A 21,497-nucleotide genomic window follows, 5' to 3' on the forward strand; every position below is an offset into this window, starting at 1 on the left:
GGATTTTTTTGGTGCGATTTTGCATGCTTTTTTTTTTTTTTTTTTTTTCTTACAGCGCATTGAGTTCTGCGTCCTGATTGGCTGTAGATCATTGTCAGTCAATCTCGTGCTGTGTCTCCTGTACAGTACAGAATGCGTTCAGCTTGTCAAGTTAACATAAATCTTCTATGCTAGCTGTGTGACTCTGAAGTGCTGTACTGTATGTTTGTAAGTTTTCTCCCCAACAAACACAACAATTTTGACGAAACGTTTTGCACCGTCAAAGGCAACCGCGGGCGCTTTTGGTTTCATTCTATAATACTGGACTTATTTTTCTACGAATGTTTGATCTTTGAGAGAGTTTAAATCAGAGAGAAAAGTGTAAAAATATTCATGCCTGTCTGAGAAAAGTGTATAAAGTGTGTAGTGATGGGTTTTACAGCCTTAAAACATCTATAATAATTGTAAAAAAATAAATAAATAAATAAAGTTGGCTACTATCGCGGGTTATTTTTGGAACGTATAATTCCCGCGATAAACAAGGGACCAGTATACCCACTTTTAATTTATTTTTAATTAATTTAAACACCTTTAATATTTTTTTCAGGCTGGTTTTGTTCTTACTTGCACCAGATTATATATGTATATATATATATATTTTTTTTTTTAATTGTGATTTGCTTTGTATAACTTTCCTAATACAATCCACCCATCCATTTTCTTCCACTTATCTAGTTTAGCCCTGTGGGGGCTGGAGCCTATACCAGCAGGACAGGAGGCAGGGTACACTCTGAATAGGTTGCAGGTTTGTAAAAGAGCACATAGAGAAAGTCCCACATTTATGCACTGCAGTGCATAAATTTAGACTCACCACTTCTAAAATGTATGTCTTATGGACTTTGGGAAAAAGCTGAGACTACAGGCTCTAGGAGAGCATGCAAAAACAGACAAGGGCCCGAGCTGGCTAGTGGATTAGAAACTAGGACCTTCGCACAAGGCGAAGATGACACTGAGCCGCTCTTGACTAATATTCTGTATTCCCGTCAGTCCATCTGCCTCCGCTTTAAAGTACTTTGGGTCAGCTCCATTTTCACCTCTTATGCACTGTGGAGTCAACATGATATGTTATTAAGAATCCATATGATGTCTATTGCTTTGTTTTGTTTTGTTTTTTATCCACCTAAATTGCCATTTGCATTTTGGTCATCTGATAAGGTGCAGAGTTGTGTTTTTCAGTGCTTGGCGACTCTAGTGTGCAGACAACTATTTTCCAAACCCTGGGTTTCTGACATCATTTTATAGAACAGCATCAGAGTGATAACAACTTCAGTCATTGTACAGTCTTTACTAACTAAACATAATTTAAGAATTAAAACATAGCTTTATACTTTAAATATGCTGGTACAATTTAGTACAAAAATAAAAGGCAGAGAAATGCTTCCGTACACAAACACCATCACGTCATCAGTCACTTACTGACACTCAGAAACAGAAGAATCCTGAGTGAACCAGTTTGGTATAGTATCCAGCTATATAACAAAGAAGAAATTAGAAATACTGTATGATAATTTACTTTTGCCTTTTACATGGGGGCCACGGTGAAGGCTGAGGTGGGAGTATCCATTGAGGCTGAACTGCCACTAGATGGTGCTTTGGATCCACAGGGGAAAAAAAGAAGTCCAAAATGTAACTGAATACTTCTGATCTGATTGCCTTTTTGCACACAAATACAAAAGTCTTTACTATAATCCAAGTTATTCATGCAAATGTGTCATTTTTGAAAGAAGAAGGTAGTCCAAATGGTGCCTCTTGTGATACCAGCATGTCTGTGATGAGTTCTCCTTCCTTACGTTGACTCAAAAAGTTACATAAAGGAAGAATATCCCACTTTTTCTTCGGATGTCCTCTTGTGGCCACAGCTGGTAGCCGTACAAAAAATGTCCGGAGCAAACTGTCTTTATAATTCTGATATATGAATACACTCTCTTTATCTCATATACACACATAATAACGAATCACATTCACTCAGTTCTTTTCTTGATTTGTTTTCTGCTCGTAAAGACAGCGTGTGCTATGATTTATCCCCTTGGAGAACCTGCAAAAAAAATCAGCGTTTATAAAACGGTTTTAGATTCCCATGTATTTGTGTGAGCAGCATGTGTACGCGTGCATGTTTGTGATTTGATTGGAATGATGATGCTTACCTACCTGGTTGCGAACTTTGTGGGATTTCTGCATCAGCACTCTCCATTGGTCATACAACTTCATGGACATGCTGCTACAACCGTAGGCGTGTTTCCGCACCCAGCCGAAGAACTGCTTCAGCTCCCTGCGCAAGGTGGAGTTGGAGTCTCCGCTGGATTTTGAGTCGCAGGAGCCTGACATCATTCTCTCTGCAGGGAGGAGAAACCAATAAAAAGGTATTAGGCATAGAAAAGGAGTGTGTGTGTGAATGAAGCTTGTAATAAGAAAGTGCTTTGAGTACTCAAATTGAGTCGAAAAGCCCTATATTAAGTACCAGTCCATTTACCATCTGACAAAACTTTAGTATAGACCAGGGGTGGGCCATCTCAGTCCACGAGGGCCGGTGTCCCTGCAAATTTTAGATGTGTCCTCGAACCAACACAGCAGATTTAAATGGCTAAATTAGCTCCTCAACATGTCCTGAAGTTCTCCAGAGGCCTGGTAACGAACTAATCATGTGATTTAGGTGTGTTGACCCAAGGTGAGATCTAAAACCTGCAGGGACACCGGCCCTCGTGGACTGAGATTGCCCACCCCTGGTATAAACTCTTATCAGGACATTGCACATTGGATAAAAACCCCTTGGATGTCAAGAGACACTTTACACTCATTGGATAGCAGTTCCTCAGTCACAGGGTTGGCTTGCCCTAAAGTAAGGGATTAAAGTGGGTGGGATTGATCTGGAACAGCATTCTGGCACTTTTAATAAATGAGTAATCAAATCTGAAGATTAGGCTGATACATAATGCCGAGGGAGTTAAATGTCTGTGTTGCAGTCTGGCATTGCTTTCAGCCGCCAGCGTGGACACGAGATCCCACACCCCACTTAACCCTCAAATCAGTTTTTCCTTGTAATTCCTGTGTTGTGTTCACCCGAGGTGTCAATGTTGCGTCTGCGGTACTTTAGCATCTAGCTAGCACTGCAGAAGGGGAGCTAGCATAAAGATGTAATTTTTCAGTCAGCGCAGGTGTTTCTGTGCAGCATCTCATGCATGGTGTCTTGGACGCTTAATGTATTTCCCAAGGAGAGGAAGATAAGGACTTTTCAGCAAGTATTATACTTTTAACTTCCTAATTCATTCTTTTTTCATGATGTGAAATCTATTTCTAAACAAAATGAAGCAGGATTTTGTGTTATTCAACATTTGCATTAAAAATATTACGTTAAGAAATTCAGTACAGTTTAATAGAGGCTAAACTGGTTAGTTTGCATGCTATGAAGTTACAGTAACGCAGGGTCAGTGTTAAGTTACATGAAGGGCAGCAGATAACAATTTGAATTCAAGCTGATGATGCTGATGAGACTCATTCACCAAATTTTTACTTTTATACTGGCTTTATCCCGTCTAGACGTCAGAAATCAGCCATACAGTTAATTTAACATCTCCTTATATCAATTTGAATTCAACTGGATGCACCTGGATAAATCAAAAAAGCAGCAGTGATTCAACTTCTCAAGAATATGACTTATTTAAAAGGGCTTAACTGAACCTCAAATGCTCAAAACACATGCAGAAAACATCAAACATGGAAAGGTCATACTGTGCGTGCAGCAAAGTAAGGAGCTGCTGCTGATTCTATTATTGTAGCTGTGGTGCTGGTATGGTAAATGGTAAATGGTTTGCACAGTTTGAATTTTGAGGTTATACACTAACAGTTAGTGACTAACTGTATATTCTGGGCTTATGCCATGCAAAACACCAAGGCAGAATTTTCACCTGGCTCAAATTTGGGGCTGAAAGTTTAAAGTAGTTATAATGGCAAAGTGAAATAAGCAAGTAATGCTCCAGTATGTTAAGAATCTGCAGAGCAGTGCTCAAGCAAATGCAATTTTTCACTGTCAAAGACTTTTTAAAAAAGACAGATGAGTGACTGAAAAGACTTTGAGGAGAGAAAGGGAGACAGAATTAATCCCCCCTCCCCGATTTGTGCTTTTTCAGCTTGGCCTTGCAGAAACCCTTCCAGAAAATGGAAAAAAAATTCAAGGTTTTATGAACTGGGTTTTGTTTTCATAGTTGTGGTCTTTATTCCGATCAGTTATGATAACATTTTGCACAGCAGTTATGTCTGGGGAAGAAACAACCACAAGTGCTCACTACTTTGTGAACATGAGTAATGTTTTTTGAATTTTTTGTTGGTCCTGAAATTGTTTATTTTACAACCTATTGCAAGTAAAAAATTATCAAAGTCTGGTTTGATTTTGTAATGTCAGGTTGGGCAAAGACTGCATTATGTTACATTGATGGTTAGGCTATTATTTTTTATTGTCTTTGACTGGATTTGTCTAACATAACTAAAACTGCCAGTGCTATAAAAAACAACCTGGAAGACTGACCAAGAAGTGTATAAAACAGTACCACTGAGACACTGAGGCTGCCAGTTTTCAACAGCAGGAGCGATCTGTGGGATATGCACCCTATGATGCCTTAAAATGCTCTTAAAAACCTCAATAATGGACAAAAAATGACTTCTGAGTGCCCTTCTGACTGTGTACGAGTGTGTGCTCACCACTGTGGGGTGTGGAAGCAGCAGTCGGGTGGCTCCACTCACTCCAGATGCCAGCCTTGCGAGAACCGTAAATGCCCACGGGATTACATCGAACCTGGAGAAAATACATCATTAGAAAGGCTGAAAGCTACTCTGAAGTACTTAATCATTACACATCGAGACATATCCAACGTACCTGGACGAAATATACCGTTCCAGGTCTCAGTCCAGCCAGTCTACAAGAGGTCTGATTCCCAACATCCTCCATCACCTACACGACAAATCAAAGACACAAACACAAAAGCGCTGAGCGCTGGAGGTCTGACCACAGTATTAAATACCAATGGGCAAAAACTAAAACACAGGACCGAATCAAGATGCAGAAAACACAACCGCAAACCATGTACAGACCCAAACATGCATGAACCTCGCATTGTTTGGTGGCTGCTGATCAGCATGTTTATGAAACTATTTTAATGTAACCGTGCCTGCTGGGTAAAATCTGTTCTCTATTATTTATTACAGAGCTGGATATGCTGGGACACACACACAGCAGCGCTTACAGGTACTCATGCAAACAGCATAACTGAAGACAGGCAAATAGAGAAGAAGAAAGGCACACATGCTGCAATTAATAATCTTGTCTAATAATCCTCACTTTCTCTCTGGCATCAGTCTATAAACACTTGTTAAAAAGGACTCAAACAAAAAACAGAACATGGAAATTACTGGCATCAAAAGTCTAATGATGTGATGTGGGGGAGCCAAACAGGCAGAAGTTACAGCTGAGCATCTTACAGACATATTGAAGACATTAACAGCTGAGATGTATCCCTCCATTCCTCAGCATGACCTCATGATTAGGGCTGGTTCAGAGGGAAATTGTGCTTTGTTTTCACCATCGACCCTTTAAAACCACTCTGTGTCGAGTCTCCAGCTCTCCTCCTTCAAAATCATATCATCCCTCCTCCGCCTTGCTCCACTCCCCGCCTTTTCTTTTTCCACTTTGCGAGTCAAGACTTGCTTATATTACATCGGTGTAATTCCCCCTTAATTACAGGAGAATCTTCACTCTTACCCAGAGGAAAATGATTTCTGGGAAGCACCATCTGCGCGACTTAAGGTTTTACACTGTGTTTTTCATTCATTAAAGGCTCGTGCGGAGTTACACATACAGTGGCTTTGGGCTGTAGCTTCTAGATTTATGACTAATGAAAATTTTTGACCAGCCCAACTATTAACTCATCTGGCAGAGGAGGCCTTAATCAGGCTACATCAGAGGTGATTACAGCACAAGGATGAGAAACAGCTGGGACAGTGCTGCTGTTATACAGAAAGAGACAAAGAGAACAGATTTGCATCCTTATAGCTATGGATTCTTGTCCTCTACCTTCCAGTCTTGGCTGTTCTCCAGCCTGTAGCGGATTTGGTATTTGGCCTGAAACAGGAAGTCTTTGAGAGCAGGCGGGGCCTCCCAGCGAACGCTCAGCTGGTCCTCCAACTGCCCGACGCGACTGACGGTCACACCTGATGGAGGGTCTGTGGTCACTGGAGAAGGAGGAATGGCATCAGGACATTAAGCATCACATGCAGAACTGATAATGAAAAACATAGTGAATATATTTAGGTCGTGTAGTGCAGGTGGAAACTGCTTCAACATCTGCACACAAAACGTCTGATCAGTGGCATGCCACATGATGTTTATCCATTTCTTTGATAGTGGCAAACATACAGAAAGTGCAGGAAGACAGAAACAGAACGCATGGATGTAATGGCTCCATCTTTTTGTGTCTTAACCAACAGTTAATAGCTGTTCATGAGAGATTACCCGACTCATACATTTGATTCCCTGCTGTAAGCTGTTGCCTGTATTACTAATATATGTGTTATAAAGAAATCAAGCACAGATAGGAAATAGTCTGCTCTGCGAGAGAGGCAAATGATTTTTATCAAATAGCTCTAACAGATGCTGTGGCTGACTAGAGGTTGATTTGAACCACTAATCTGAATTAAAACATTAATGTCACAAGCATTTTTTCTAGTAAAACAAAGCGTATTACAACAACAAAACTCTTTGCTTAGGGCCTTTTCTCTACTTCCTTATGTTTACACGACCAAGCAATCCATTCAATTTCAATTTTAAGCAGTAGGAGTGATGTCTTTATGTGTAACAACACATTGAAAGATTGCTCAGTGTTGCCGGAGGTTTGAGGTCTCTAGGCGCCTTTTAGTTTTGCAGAGTTGACTTGTGTGAGCTGGAAGAGGCATGTTCATCTGACAACAATTATCTTTTCAGCAAACAAACATGTGGTGACTGAGCATTATATTAACTTTTCTCGTTTTGGGGCTTTTGAGATCATTTCAGTATCTACTTCAGCTCCTTTTTTTTCAGAATGCCATCACTGAATAGCTAGTAAATAAACAAGCTGATCAGAGGGAAGAAGAAGAAGATGGGAAAGATTCAGTGCAGGAAAAAATGGGAGTTGACACAAGAGGCTTTTTTCTTGTTGGAGAGAGATTATACAGTAAACCTAAGAGTAAAATGAGAATACTAATACTTTAGTGGACACACATAGGGCTCAATGCAATTATAGCCAATGACATCTGCAGATAGAAACATAGGTTTTGTTAAAGTACACTGTAAAAAAAATACTTCCTTTTGTACAGGAAGCTTTACTGTTAAAGTCTACCTTCTGTACTCTGCAACAACAGTTTCTTACTGTATATAATATTTTTAAACCTGTATTTCATATAAGCTTCACTGCTTTCTGGATATCATTACACTGTAAATGTAACTGCATGTCCTACGGACACAAGTCCTGGGCACTTGATTTTATCCACCTTTGGCAAAGGGACTGAAAATACCTGCATTCAAAGATGGCCCAGTGCTTTTTTCCATATATCATTTTTCTTCTGGCTCATATCTCCACAACTATAAGAATGGTTTATAGGCGTATTCAAGACACTGAAGATGCACGCAAGGCTATATGCAACTATAGGGGTCTTGATCAAACCATGAAACCACACAGAACATCCACAGCAGTCAAACAGACTAATTGCAGCACAACGGAAATAAACATGAGAACATGTGTAAAATAATGATTTGAATGTAAACATTTATATTCCCATAAGTTCTTGCGCTTGCCAAAGAAACATATTTCATTATGTGCAGTAGCTTGCTCTTAACTTCTTTTCCTCAAAGGCATCAGAAGTTACAGTATTTGTCCGCATTCACCAAAAAAAGGTACATTGCTGTAATTTTACACCAATTTGTTGCAGTGTTTTAACTGAAATAACTGATTTTATGCCACGGTTGATAACAAATGTATCTCTTTCACAATGCAAAACCAACATTCGACATGGGTTTTTGTTTCATTTTCTTGAAATGTGAGATTTCTTTTTTCCAGTTACATAATAATAAGGACCAAGGAGATCATTTTCTTTCTTTTGAATCGTGTTCTTCTATCCACTAAGTCATTTCCTTTTGATTTACTCAATAAAGGTAACAACTTAAAAATCAACAGAGACAGTTTCTTTGTCCCGTGTTAAACTTCTAGAAAAGAGTGTTCCTGTTTCCTCACACTGTGATTGTTAGGCATGTGGCAAAAAGCAGGGCTCGCAGGACTCGAGGCTTTAAAATAACAGAATATATATTGAATATATGAATATATATAATACAGCATCTTTGTTCAAGATGCTAGAATTGAACATAATTTAAAGTTATGACAGTAAACTATTGTTCATTTAAAAACTCTTTTTAACATCTATTTAAAAAAGAAAGACAAATGTTCCAGTATTAACAGATAAAACACACTGGGGCAATAACAGAATGATAGAAAAGTGTCAAATTGTTAGAAGAAAATGTTTTATATATATATATATATATATATATATATATATATATATATATATATATATATATATATATACATATATAAAAGTAATACATAGTAATGGTATTGTTCTCAGTCAACAGCAAATGTGTTACCCTGAGCATTATATGCATTTGGCAGTAAAAGTCAATGAGACGTGACAGATTACGGATGAATCATTGTTAACATATGCCTTTCCTCAACACGTCATCATTTCAGAGTCAGCGATACAAGTTTCCTCTAGCCTCTCTGTTCAGAGGATTCCCTGTGAGTAAGAAATGCAGGGGAAACTGTAGGTGTTTCCGCCTCGCCTTCATAGCTGATCAGACATGACCGTATACTCCAGTGAGTCACGGCACCCCGATGCAGGTGTGGTTGGTTGCTGTGTTTCATGACACGCTGCTGCTGTTGTGGTAACTACTTGAATGAAAAAGTGAGGCCAGTGCAGAAACCTCCCACTCTCTCTGCCTCTGTCTCTATACTGTTACCAGGACCTGCCCAGCCCTCAGGGTGTGTAAACAGGTGCGTGCATGCATACATTAGGAAGAAGAAAGGGATTACAACTTGATGGACACTTGTTTCCTTGCCAATGACGTGTTCACCTTCGAAACTCCATATGGGCTTCTTCCAGTATATTGTCAGGAACATGTCAGGAGTAAACCAGGTGAAGAGTTCTTAGCTAATCAGGTTGTATTATTTCCGGCCCATGTCATAAAGTCTCAAAGCCCAAACTTTTCAAGCCTCGGGCGTCTACGGCCGCCTCAGAGACAGGATTAGTCCCAAGGATCAGCCAGGAACATTCCTAGACTAGATTATATGGGGGTTATAAGGTGGTGTGCATGTGTGTTTTTCCTCATTTGTGTGTGTGTGTGTGTGTTCAGTGAGCATGAGTAAAAAGAAAACAAGCTCATCAAAAGGGAGGGCGTTTCCAGTCATCACACAACTTCTATCCAGGTGTCAGCACGCATGTGACTGAATGTGTGCATGTGTGTGTGTCTGTATGTGTGAGTGAGTGTTGAGGATAATGATGTATGCTCCGTTGGCTTAAACCGCACTAAGCTAGGCATAACAAAGCTTTAAAAGGAACTGCCCCTCAGTTTCTATCAGCGAGAAGCCGGATCAGTGCTTGTGAACAACTTTCTTTAAAAGGCAGAATTCACAGAAGTCAAGCCAATGACCTGTCTGTGGAAATAAAAGTTGTTTCAATCACAGGTACTGACTTGAGGGCCACAAGATAAATCGAAAAGGAGTCTTGAGATGATGAACCTGGCAAGGAATCAGTGGCTTAGTCTCACTGAGGAGCTTTAACATTATTTAAAAATTTTCCCCCCCCAAAACCATCTGATAGTATCTTCTATACTATGTAGTGTGTATATTGTATAGAGCTGAACCGAGTATAGTGTATATGATATTTACACTTTAAGAAATGCCTTAATAAAATGTGGCAATGAAATTTGACATAATGGTAACAAATTAGAGTGAAATTCGCTCTCTACGAAAAATATGGCATTTTATTTTTTGACATCTTTTTTAACTTCCTGTTGGATTAGAAAGCACTCTCATATTCCTCAAATCAGTATGAAGCAACTGAGACTTTCAGCTTAGTTTAAAATAAGACTAGAAACAGACAAATTCATTAGGTATCCTGGCTTTGTGCAGACTTAAAGTAACTGCTGCTGGCTAAGAAAGGTTTTGGCAAATAACCTCCTGTAAAACCACAAATTGGTGTCGTTACATTATGTTTTAAACAAATGCGATGCATTTTAGTGGCGCTTGAAGGTATGTTTTAGATTTAGCATTCTTAATGATAAGGGAAGCTAGCTGCACAGCAAAGAAGGTGGTCTAGATAGTTTCTTGTCACTCTCAGTAAGAAAGATAAAGGCTGTATCTCCTAACTGTGGGAGTGTGACTTTAAACTAGCCTGGACTGGACAAATTGGCAGTACTAGAATTGGCTAATATTGTTAGAAAACATCATGGCATCCTCCGTCAGGTAAAGTGTTTTCTCAAAGTTTGCTGTTGGTCTTGTTCTATTTGTAAAAATTAGTGTTTCATCTTTAATGTTTTGAATCAGTTATTTTCTCATGTTTAATCTGTTCAAATAGTGAATTACCACAAGGAAATTCACTCAGTGGTTGAACCTCCGGCAGATTGGATGAAAGATCAGGTAGACATTTTTTTCTTCTGAAGGCTAACAAGCCTAAAAGGTTGCTGCAAATCATCCTAGATTACAGCCAGAGGCCTCATCGACACTGAGATCAAGGCTCTCAGAGCAGCAGATGAAGCACAAGGGTCAAAGCGAACTTCTTCTCACACTCACCCACGTCTAGGATGTCAAGGGTGATGACATCAGAGGTAGCCCAGCCTAGCTGGTTTGAGGCCTCCACCCAGATCTCGTAAGGTGTGAAGAGGTGCAGGTCCTGGGTGATGCTGCAGGAGTACGGCTGTGTATGAGTGTAATCTGTACACTCTTTCTCTGTCCCATACCATCTGAAAGAAAAACAAAACATACTGAACTCCACACAGCATTCAATAATGATCCTTCTAAAACACAATTTATTCCATGACGTGGTACAAGTTGTTAATTTATCCAGCTCTAGCATTTCTCTCAAATCTTTATACCAATTGAAATTGAATACAAACTATCTGTAGGTACAGCATATAGACTTATTTTCCTTTTGGTGTTTTAAAATGGTTGATTCTTCTTATTATTTTTATTTAAAATCTATATATTTTATAGCGCTTATACCCCATATGAAAATCATTTTTAAATGTTTTGCTTCCACATTGAACCATCGTCTCATGACACTACTATTATTGAACAGCGTTCACTCTGGGTATCATGTGTGTTATTGTTCTTGAAAATAAATCCAGTGGTATTTGGATTTGTTTCCACCTCCACTTAGACTTCTTTCATGGGATTTTCTAAGGAATGTCAGTATTGTAAAAGAAAAAAAAAATCTTATGAAATATACTGATTTTAACTGAAAACATTCGCGGTGGGCTTACTTGTTTAAAACCTTAGCTGCATTTTCATGTTTTATTTTGTTTTTCACTTCATCTATTAAGTTAGGCTACTGAGAAATGTTACTAACTGGCCAAAAGCCCTCTGTGCCAACTGGACAGTCATAGCACAATAGTAGTAAGTAAGCATGAAAGGTCTCGATGCTTGCTTAACAATCCAGTTAAGGAAATCCCAGAGAGTTGATTGTGTTCATCTGGATGCAATGTTTTTAGTGGGATAAATCTTTCATCACTCATCCAAGTGAATTCTTCAGTCTCTAAGACTAAAGAAATTGCTTGGATGAGTGAAAATGCTGCATCCACATGAAAAGAATCAACTTTCTGGGTGAAAGGCTTTCTTTTTTTCCCAGCATGGCGTTGATAGGTCCACTATAAGACCAACTGTACAACTACTGAAAGATTTTTTTAAAAATGGTTTAGGTTGCTCAGACAATGTTGGAAGAATCTATTGCTGTGAAAGTTATTCCTTTTCTGCTTTTGCTTTGTGTGAAAACTGAAGCTTTGGCTGTCTTGTTCAGGTTGCCTCATTCACACTGGTTTGGGGTGTTGCTGTTGTTGCTCTGAGGCTTAGAGGTTTGATGGTGGGTTTGCAGTGGTGGATTCCTGTTTTTCCATGAAGTAGTTTTGCTCTTTCTGGTCCCTTAGTTAATCATTGCCCCTTAGATCATTGATTTTTTCTATCTATCGAATCGTGCAAACCAAAGTAACTATGTCGGTCAAGTCAAGACAAAATTGTCTGATTAGTAACTGCAATCTGATTACAACATTTAGAACAGTGATGTAATGAACAGTAACTATCTGCTTGTCCAAAGCTGAACATTCTCACATATAGCACACAAGCAGAGATTATCTGCCACAGATGTGTTCTTACTAATGAAACTACTCCCTTTGGTTTAGGAAAATGGGTGTCGGCTTTCTAGAGTGACACATGATAGCCACCAGCTAACTGTTCTCACATGGGTTCATTTGGATACTACACAAACTGTGTATTAGGGAGCTGGCAGGATGAAGTGTGCTTAATTTGCAGTCCGAATGATTCAGATGTTTGCATTCTCGTGCAAAGCTGTGTGTGTAGGTAGTGTGTAGATAGTAGTGTAATTGATTTAGATCATTTAAAAAACAGTGAATTGAGTCACTTGTAAAAGTTAAGCTGCAGTGCGTGTGTGCATACCTGAGTTTATACTTGAGCTTGTACTGCGTGCTGATATTAGTCTCTCCTTTTCCCCCCGGGGCCCAGCTACAAGTCAGGTCTTTGGTGTTCCTGGACCAACAGGTCAGATTGACTGGCTTCACTGGAGGCACTGGGAGACAATGGGGTGAAGATGGACAGAGAGTAGGACGAAGACAGAGGGTGGGGGAAATTTGTGAAGAGAAAAGAAAGGAGAAAAAACATGGCAAAGGAGAAATGATAAGTGAGGGTACAAAGTGATATTCCTCTGAAATAGCTGTTGTTTTGGGGTTTTTGTTACTGGCGTGTGTATGTGCATGTTCATCTCTCAGAACACAAGGTGCTCAGGTCTAGTGTCACACAGAGATGAAGATCTTGTCGATTGCATCTTTCTGTGTGTGTGTTTAGAGAGAGCGTGTTTATGGTTTTGTGTTCTTGCAGTTCTAGTAAGCATTCTCATCACGGTTAATAATAGTAGTAAAAGCTCTTTAAACTTACTGTAATGAAAAAAGACCAAAGAATACAAAAGGTAATGAACACTGATCACATTTTAAAGACTTAAATGATGTAGAACATTATTATCAACACCAAGTTAAGTGATTTATATAATTTGGCTTCTTCACTTATCTGTCACTTTGTTTCTAAATCCAAACATAAAGTACACAGGCTATACTCACTGGACACTTTATTAGGTACACTTTGCTAGTACTGGCTAGGCCCCCTTTTACCTTCAGAACTGTCGTAATGCTTCATGGCACAGATTCAACAAAGTGCTGGAAACATTCCCTAGTTTTTAGCCCCTGTGGACACGAGAGCTTCACCCAGTTGCTGCACATCCCCGATGTGAATCTCCTGTTTCTTTACATCCCAGAAGTGATCTATTGGGTTTAGATTTAGTGACTGTGGAGGTCATTGAAGTACATTATTTAGAGAGATTATTTGAGCTTTGTGACATGGTATGTTATCCTGCTGAGAACATCCATCATCAGAGGACGGTGGTCAGCAACTATACTCAGCGGGGGCTGTGATGTTTAAACGATGCTCGTTTGGTGCTTTGGGATCCGGAGTGCTCTAAGAAAATATCCCCCACACAATTACACCACCACTGCCAGCAGACTGAACCACTGATACAAAGCAGGACGGATCCATGCTTTGATGTTCTGAACCTACCATGTGAATCTTGCAGCAGAAACTCATCAGACCAGACAACATTTTTCCAGTTGTTTATGTCCAATTTTAGTGAGCCGTGTGAATTGTAGGTTCAGTTTCCTGTTCTTAGCTGACAAAAGTGGCGCCTGGTGCGGTCTTTTGCCGCTGTAGCCCATCTGCTTTAATGTTGGACATGCTGTGCGATCCAAGATGCTCTTTTTCATACCTCGCTGCAATAAGTTGTTATTTGAGTTACATTGTTACAGTCTGGCCATTCTCCTCTGACATTTGACATCAACAAGGCTTTTTCCCCCAGAGAAATGCCATTCATTTCTCTTTTTCAGACCATTCTCTGTAAACCTAGAGAAGCTTGTGTCCCAGTAGATTAGTAACAGCCACGTCACATTTAAAGTCACTTTCTTCTTGTTTCTGATCCTCAGCAAGTTGTGCTGACCATGTCTGCATGCCTAATGAGTTGCTGCCATATGATTGGCTGATTAGATGAATGGGTATACCTAGCAAAGTGGCCGATGAGCGTATGTTTTTTCCAGGACCAACACCTGCCAGTTCCCTGCCATACTAACATGGATGGCATTACTAAGTCTTGCCACCCTGTTAGTGAGATTATTGCTATTTAACTGTCACTATTCAAGTCCTTATATATCTACTTGTATTCTGGCTAGAAAAATAAGCACATTTTTCATAGTCTCATACTGTTTCAGAGCAAACAGGAATACGCCATATTAGGGTTGTCATAAGCCCCAAATCAGTAAGTTCTATAAAGTTTACTGCACCAATAAAAAAAAAGAAAAACAGTACATCTCAAAACTGTAGAAGTACAGACATGTGTGTTTGTGCGTGTGTAAAATGTCAGGCCCATACTTTATGAGTGATAGTGCGAGTAATGGACCACACAGGTGGTTAAAGCGTCGGGCAATAGAGGCCTCTCGCTGGGCCTGAAGGCAGAAACACTAAACATAAAATACAGCTACAAATGTGCAGGGACACTTAAAAATCTGCCCACTACTTGGTTGCTGTTTCCTTTTACTCCCATTTCCTTTTCATTCCATTCATCTCTTTGGTGTATTGCTCCTCTAAGTCCTCGCCTGCACTTATACATTTATGTAACATTTCCTCGTAGCGAAGCAGAGAAGCAAATGCAGAGAATCATCAGAGGAATAAGATTATTTTAAAGTTATACATTTTATACTTCAACTTACTGCCAACATAGAGACAGGAGCCAGCCAGTATGTGTCCCTTGTGATTGTGACAGACAAGGTTGTCACCAGATGTTTGCTTGGAGGCATTGAGTCCTGCCAGCGTCACACTGAGGTTAGTCGGACTAAGCACTCTGTAGAAGGAGCTGGGCAGCTGTTGACCATTCAGTGTCCAGAAAAGCGAGCTGGCGTGGACGCCAAGTTCGGGGTGGACCCAGCAGCTGGCAGTCAGGTTAGACCCAATGCGAAGTACAGGGTCCTGAGGGTAGATGATTGCTACATCTGGAGGAGGGTGGGAGGACATGGATATTAGAGGGAGTATGTCTTTCGAATGGTTTTAAAGTTTAGGCTAATATTTGAAAAAGTTACTGCCTGTGTTCAAGGGGCACTTCAGATGTACTAAAGTGTAGCTGAAGACAAAATATCCAATTATCTGCTGGAACCTTTATTAACAGTTTCAGTATAGCAAAGCTCTGGACTTGTGCCCTACTTCCCTTTCATTTTTGGAGCCTAGTGACTTCGCTCTCGGCCCCTCAACCTTCTGATAATGCTCTGGTGCTTTTCACCACCTCCAGCTGGATAATGTTGCTCTATTTCAAATTCCTGTTCCCTGCTTTCCAGAACCACTCAGTCCTGCACCGTGCTCTCAGGTTTAGTGTTTCTTGGCTCTAGTGGAGCTTTGTTAGCAGGGCAGTGCTTATCTTGTAAGCTGAAGGCATGCTGTTTCTGGTCATAACATGGACATGTCCTAACATATTAGTCAACGTGTTTTTATCATCTTGAGACACTGCTCTGGTTCTTTTACTCGGAATCTGTTTCCAGCATAAAGTCCCTCACCCACAGATGGGTTCTGACTCGTCAGACTCCATCGACAGCTAAACTGGTCCTGCTGCAATGTGGATATGAGGGGCTGCCAGGCATGTTAGCAGAATCCCTGGCAATTTTATTTCACAGCTCCACTCCAACATCTTCCTGAGCCTCTTACTACAAAGCCACGCTGTACACCCTACAAGCCTTTTCCCCCCTCACTGAAACCCCTAACAGAATGCTACACAGTGCCACCGTCAATATATGCTTGATGCCATACCTGTGCAAGTTTTTACACTCTGTGCTCCCTGAGCTCATGAGCACAGGAGTTCAAGAGTAGCAAAGATAAGTTTCAGTATTTATGGAATGCAATGGCTGAGCTTGAATCAACTTATTGTGAACAGTGAGACCACTGAGGCACACACAAATCCATATGGAATCTCATCAATGGTGGAGTTAGACACTCCCATGGTTGTAGCTTGGTTGATTTTGCATGCCTGTCTCAGCATATGCATTCATGTTTGGCCACCACATGTAGCTGCGGGCCAATGTCTTCATTCTTGAAACCCCTGAATTGGCCTCATGAAGTTGTACTTGTGCTGGAATTATCAAAAGGCTTTCCCACAGTATGAAGCCCTCATCCACACATCTTCTACCTTCAACTCACGTTGTCTCCTTATGTACCACTGCATGTTAGGGTCACTTGTAAACTCTACAGGGCACCACATCACAGTCAGCCCAGTCCCATGTCTGATTCACCTGTAAAGGTTTGCTGTACCTGGTTTGCAGTGGAAATCTACTGAGTTGCCAAATTTAAGCCTTCCTTGTATTCCATGACGTAAACACAGGCTGCCCAGCATTTTAGCTGCTGTAAGTTGTGTGATGCCCTATTTTCCGCTAAAAGTCAGATCAGCTCTTTTTGGTATGTAACTATCACCCTGTGTTTTGGCAATTAGGTATTAATTCTTTTGTTCTTATTTTACATGTAAGCAGAAAACGATGGGCAAAGCCTCATTCCACAGCCTCATTCCTTAGTTTGTGTTCCAACAGTGCTGCCCTGCCCAGCGCATCACATTTGAAACATCACTGTCATGAAGGTGGTTTGCTGCCCCCTTGCTGTACCGCGACAGTGGGTTTGCTCACTGTCTGCTGCATGGTTGGCTAGTTCAACTCCCTGCTCCAATCTGATTTTGTCCTCTGCCTGTGGTGGCTGATTTCTGCACGCCATCCTCAGTGAAGCCACATTTCAAATTCCCGCACTGAGAAAAATGGCTTTTTTTGTACTTTACTTGAAATTTGTTGAAGAAAATTCAGAAGAAAATGAACTCTGAGTCAGATTTGCTTGTTTTTCTGTAAATCCACCAAATGAAAATAATCCAAATGTTAACAGCATTAGTGGGACAACTGGCATTGCACTGATTAGTTAGTGCTATTTGTGAAGAAATGTAGTTAATGTTTGGGATTCACAGGTTTGCCAGCCTGTTATGTAACAATTTACCAGTGAGCAAAAGATAACTGCTTATTTGTGCCATATTTGTTGCCCATTAAGAAACCTTGTCCTGCTGTAGATTATAGCTTTGGTACCTGTTTAGGACTGTTTGTTTTATATAATTGTTGAAGGTTGCGAGACCCACTTCTGCTGAAATATAAGTTTTAATATAGAAAAAGCACAGCCAACATAGCATGACACTGATTACTTTTGTTTTGCCCTCATTTAGACCCCTAACAGAACGTTAGAGTAGCAATAATTAAAATCTTACTGAGAAAAAACCCTCTAAAGTTATTCTTTTTTCCAGTGTCCTGTCTAAACCACCTGCTTCATGATTCTGTGACAAAAATCTGCAACTAATAAGGGATGAAATGTCTGAATTGGATTATCTCTCACAATCAAGCAAATGTGCATGCTTGTGCATGCTGAGCTTCATGCTGTAGTATGTAGTGCAAATGCTTCTATGTAAAATTATTTGGGCAATGCAGAGTGTGCGCTATTCTGAGATAAAACATCTGACAGAAAGAGCACAGACATGCGCTAATGCAGTTTCGTTAGATCTTTTAACCCTCCCTCTCTCACTTGCATTAGCTAACACTGACGCAGTTCAGTTTCGTTGCTTTTTTGTATTTTTAGTTGTTTTAGCAAAGAAGCTGCTAAATGGTCAAAGAAAGAGTTTAGCTGTTTATCTCTTTATCTTATCTGACAACTGAAAGTCAAACAGTGGAGCTTTGATCTCACTACACGTGAACAAAATGATAAAGGAACAAAAAAAGATGGGGATATGGAAGAGAAGAGAGGAGACAAGAGGAGACGAGAGTTAAAAAAAAAATGACGCTAAGTCCAACGTATTGAAAAGCGCGGAACTGTGGAAAACCTTTTATGAAGGAATGAGCGAGGAACACTGACTGAGAGCATCAATACTTTGTTAGACCACTGTAAATCTGTGCCCGGGGCCACATCTATTCAGCTGCCAGCCACCTTGCGCTTACAGACAATGTTGTGGGTCTTTTATGGAGGAGTCGCCTTTGAACAAGCGAAATCAACTGTAACTCCAATATTAACACGGTAACCCCATCTTGAGCTCTGACACAACACTTGCACACATTTATGCACACACAAATGAACACAAACAAACACTTGCACAGAGGCTGGGTTGTCTTTGTCACCGGATACAGTGGACTGCGATCCATCTGAATAACAATCAGTGTTTATGTATTCCAGGCACTGAGGACATTGCCCCTGAGCAGGGTGCGAAGCCCCTTTAACACTCCTTCAAACACGGCGGTTCTAGACGAAATTAGTGCTGTTTATTGCCTCTTGGACACACTCACTGGAGGAAATGGTTTGTAAAATATTATTTGTTTGGAGAGGTTGAGGCAACTCGAAACAGCTCTCGTTGGGGCAGGAGACGAGCTTAAGCCTGCGATGGAGATGGATGAAGTTACGGGGCGAGTTCAGCCGAGGAAAAGTTTTGAACTTTTGTTCGAGAGTGAAAGGTCTCCAGTGGACTTAAGCGGTATTGAGGCTGTCAGTCTTCAAAGGTACATGCCACCTCCTCTTTGTATTAAAAAGTTCCTCTCACTCATTCATGCAACGCTTGAAAGGCAGCCAATACTTTTCTCTGTCTGCTTAATAGAAGTACATGTGGAACTTTTTGAGGGGCCGCTTGGACAAGCCAAGTGAAAGAAGTCACGCAACATTTAGTGACAATGAGCCATGCAACGTCGTTGGTAAAGAGACCGAGGAAACAGCAACGGATGTTATTTGTTTCTCTTGAGTTTTTTGTTTTTTTTACAGGTTTACATTTGAGTTATTTAACTGATGGTCTTATCGAGAGAGATTAAATTAGCTTATCTTAGTTTAAATAGGGCGCACAAAAGGAAAATATAGGATAGAATAAGTTTGTTTCTGATTAAAAGTCTGTTTTGTTTTAAAAAAAAGTTTTTAAAAATTTGATAATATCCTACTTAAACGTCTCATTGTTTGTTCACGGAAAGCTAAAAATGTAAAAGTTTATGAGCTGCAATGAAAACTAATTATATGTTAGTGGAAAAAAAATCCACATTTAAACTGTTTTACTATGGTGGCATTCGTAAACCGCAGCATAGTCAGTGAAAGGGAAGCAAAGTCCATTATTACAATGAATAACATGGTAATGACCGATTATGTCGTATAATAAACAGCAGGGTGGCTTATGATCAGGGCCCATTGTCTCCTTTAAGCCCCTAAAACTGTAGTTTCTTTTATTAGTGCCTTTGAAACAGGATGAATAGCAGGAGATCCTCACAGTGGAGCTGCTGTTTGCCAGCGAGCTCGCCATAAAAACTAATCCAACCACTTAAAGAGTGAAATGGACATAACTTTGATTTATTTAGATTATTGTGCATTAAGCTGGTGGTTAACATTCTCCACAACCCCAGCAGATGATGTCATTGTGTTGATGCGGTTCGTAAAGCCCCCATGCTCTCCATGTGTTTAACGAGTTATGGCCTGACTTGTTGAAAATCAGCCTCATGGGAGATGAGTTTTCTCTGCAGGGAAACGACCAGTTTACTACAGCAGGAGCCCATCTATAACATGAGCTGTCAAGTGGACAAAGTGGCCGTTTTCTTTTTTCGTTTTTTTTAAATGTATCCAGAAAGCCAGCAAAGTGGATCCAGTATGTGTCCCAAGGAAGTGACCTACTGTTATGTAAGGCAACTTAGGAAAGAATCCGTGGAATTGGTGTTATTTTAGATTGGAAACACATTGTAAACACAGTATTATTCAAAGAAAGCCCCCTGCAATTCCTACATGTTCTTATATGGGGTTCATACAATATTTCTTGTATGGAAACGATTTGTGGTCAACTATTTTTACTCTACTTGATATGAGCATAATATTTATTAGATTTATCCTTCTGTGTGTTTTTTCCAATGACTAATATTTCTTCTTAAGTAATTGTGTCCCACGTGGTATCACAAAAACACTGTTGTGCTCAAAAAAACTGCATTTCCCCCCCTTCAAAATCGTATTACTACAGCGTAATACTCCAATATTAACTTGCCTAATACATTTCTAAAACGTTTTACTGTAGTAGCAGCAAAAGTCTATTTTTACAACATATTTATCGCCAGAATCAAACATACCGGAGCAGGACTTACACTGTCACATGGTGCTGGTGTTTACATTGGGATATTTGGGTGACACTTGGTTTGCATTGATTTCTTTCGAAAACTACATAAATATTAAATTAAAAAATAAAATTAAAAATTAGAATAAAATAAAATAAAACATAACAAACGTATATAGCCAAACCCCCCAAAGCCTTCCCAGCACTATCGTAACTTTGCGCATCGATGGACATCTGTGTGCAACTTACGTGTGGACAAGGACAGCACGCCGGGAATGTGCAGCGTGAGGAAAATCAAGCAGAAATCCAAGACGCCTTTCATTTTCCACCAATTACTTTTCTATATGTCTTGACTTCTCGTCCTCGTGTTGTTGCTCTGTCGCCTTTTTTTCGATCGATCCTGGATACAAATTACGCACAGCAGAAAGAGGAAAAACACCACGGGTTCCAGGACCGGATTTTATTAACTCTCGGGACTGAAGAGGCGCACTAGAAAAAGTGTGACCAAGTGTGGAAGCAAAAAAAATCACCCTCTGATAAGTCTTGGAGTAACTTGTCCTCATAAACGCCAAAAAAAAAGCGTGGGCATTACCACGTCCTGTTTGCAGTCTTCTCCCTTCTTAATGCTTCCTGCAGCTAAATCATACACAAGTTCATACTTTTTAAGCCCCTCCCCTCTCTCGCTCTCTTGCTCTCTGTCTCTCTTCCCACACAGTCGCCAGTTATTTCCCCCTCTTTCCGTCCTTTCCCTGCTTTTTTTTTCTCTCTCTCTCTAAGGCTCTCCCCCCTTGAGTGATGGTTAGAGCCATTCACTTTCACTGAATCACTCTGTCTCTGTTACTTTCCATGCCTCGGGTCTCTGCTTTACAATTTTTCACCATATGAGGCTATTGAGTCAGTGAGTGCTACAGGAAAGGTTGCCAAAGCTACATCTTGTCTCTCCATTT

The 21,497-nt window shown here is 40.2% G+C and overlaps 1 protein-coding gene across 2 annotated transcripts; it reads right to left on the reverse strand.

Annotated features, from left to right (window-relative positions):
• Window positions 1-1,079: 1,079 nt before the first annotated feature.
• On the reverse strand, window positions 1,080-21,228 carry crlf1a (cytokine receptor-like factor 1a). Of its 2 annotated transcripts, none has more exons than XM_084915198.1 (9): window positions 20,800-21,228; window positions 15,143-15,421; window positions 12,777-12,906; window positions 10,902-11,071; window positions 6,101-6,258; window positions 4,907-4,981; window positions 4,732-4,825; window positions 2,184-2,372; window positions 1,080-2,074 (listed from the first exon to the last, which is right to left on the reverse strand). In XM_084915198.1, exons 1-9 carry the CDS (start codon window positions 20,870-20,872, stop codon window positions 2,058-2,060), a joined length of 1,185 nt encoding a protein of 394 aa, XP_084771324.1. In that variant the 5' UTR covers window positions 20,873-21,228; the 3' UTR covers window positions 1,080-2,057. The 2 variants fall into 2 exon arrangements, with proteins under 2 accessions (XP_084771324.1, XP_084771323.1); XM_084915197.1 differs by having other exon boundaries at window positions 1,081-2,074; window positions 2,188-2,372.
• Between the last annotated feature and the right edge of the window lie 269 nt (window positions 21,229-21,497).

Source organism: Perissodus microlepis, chromosome 19 (genome assembly GCF_051167445.1).
Source record: "Perissodus microlepis isolate ML-2025 ecotype Zambia chromosome 19, ASM5116744v1, whole genome shotgun sequence".
NCBI classification, from domain to species: Eukaryota; Metazoa; Chordata; class Actinopteri; order Cichliformes; family Cichlidae; genus Perissodus; species Perissodus microlepis.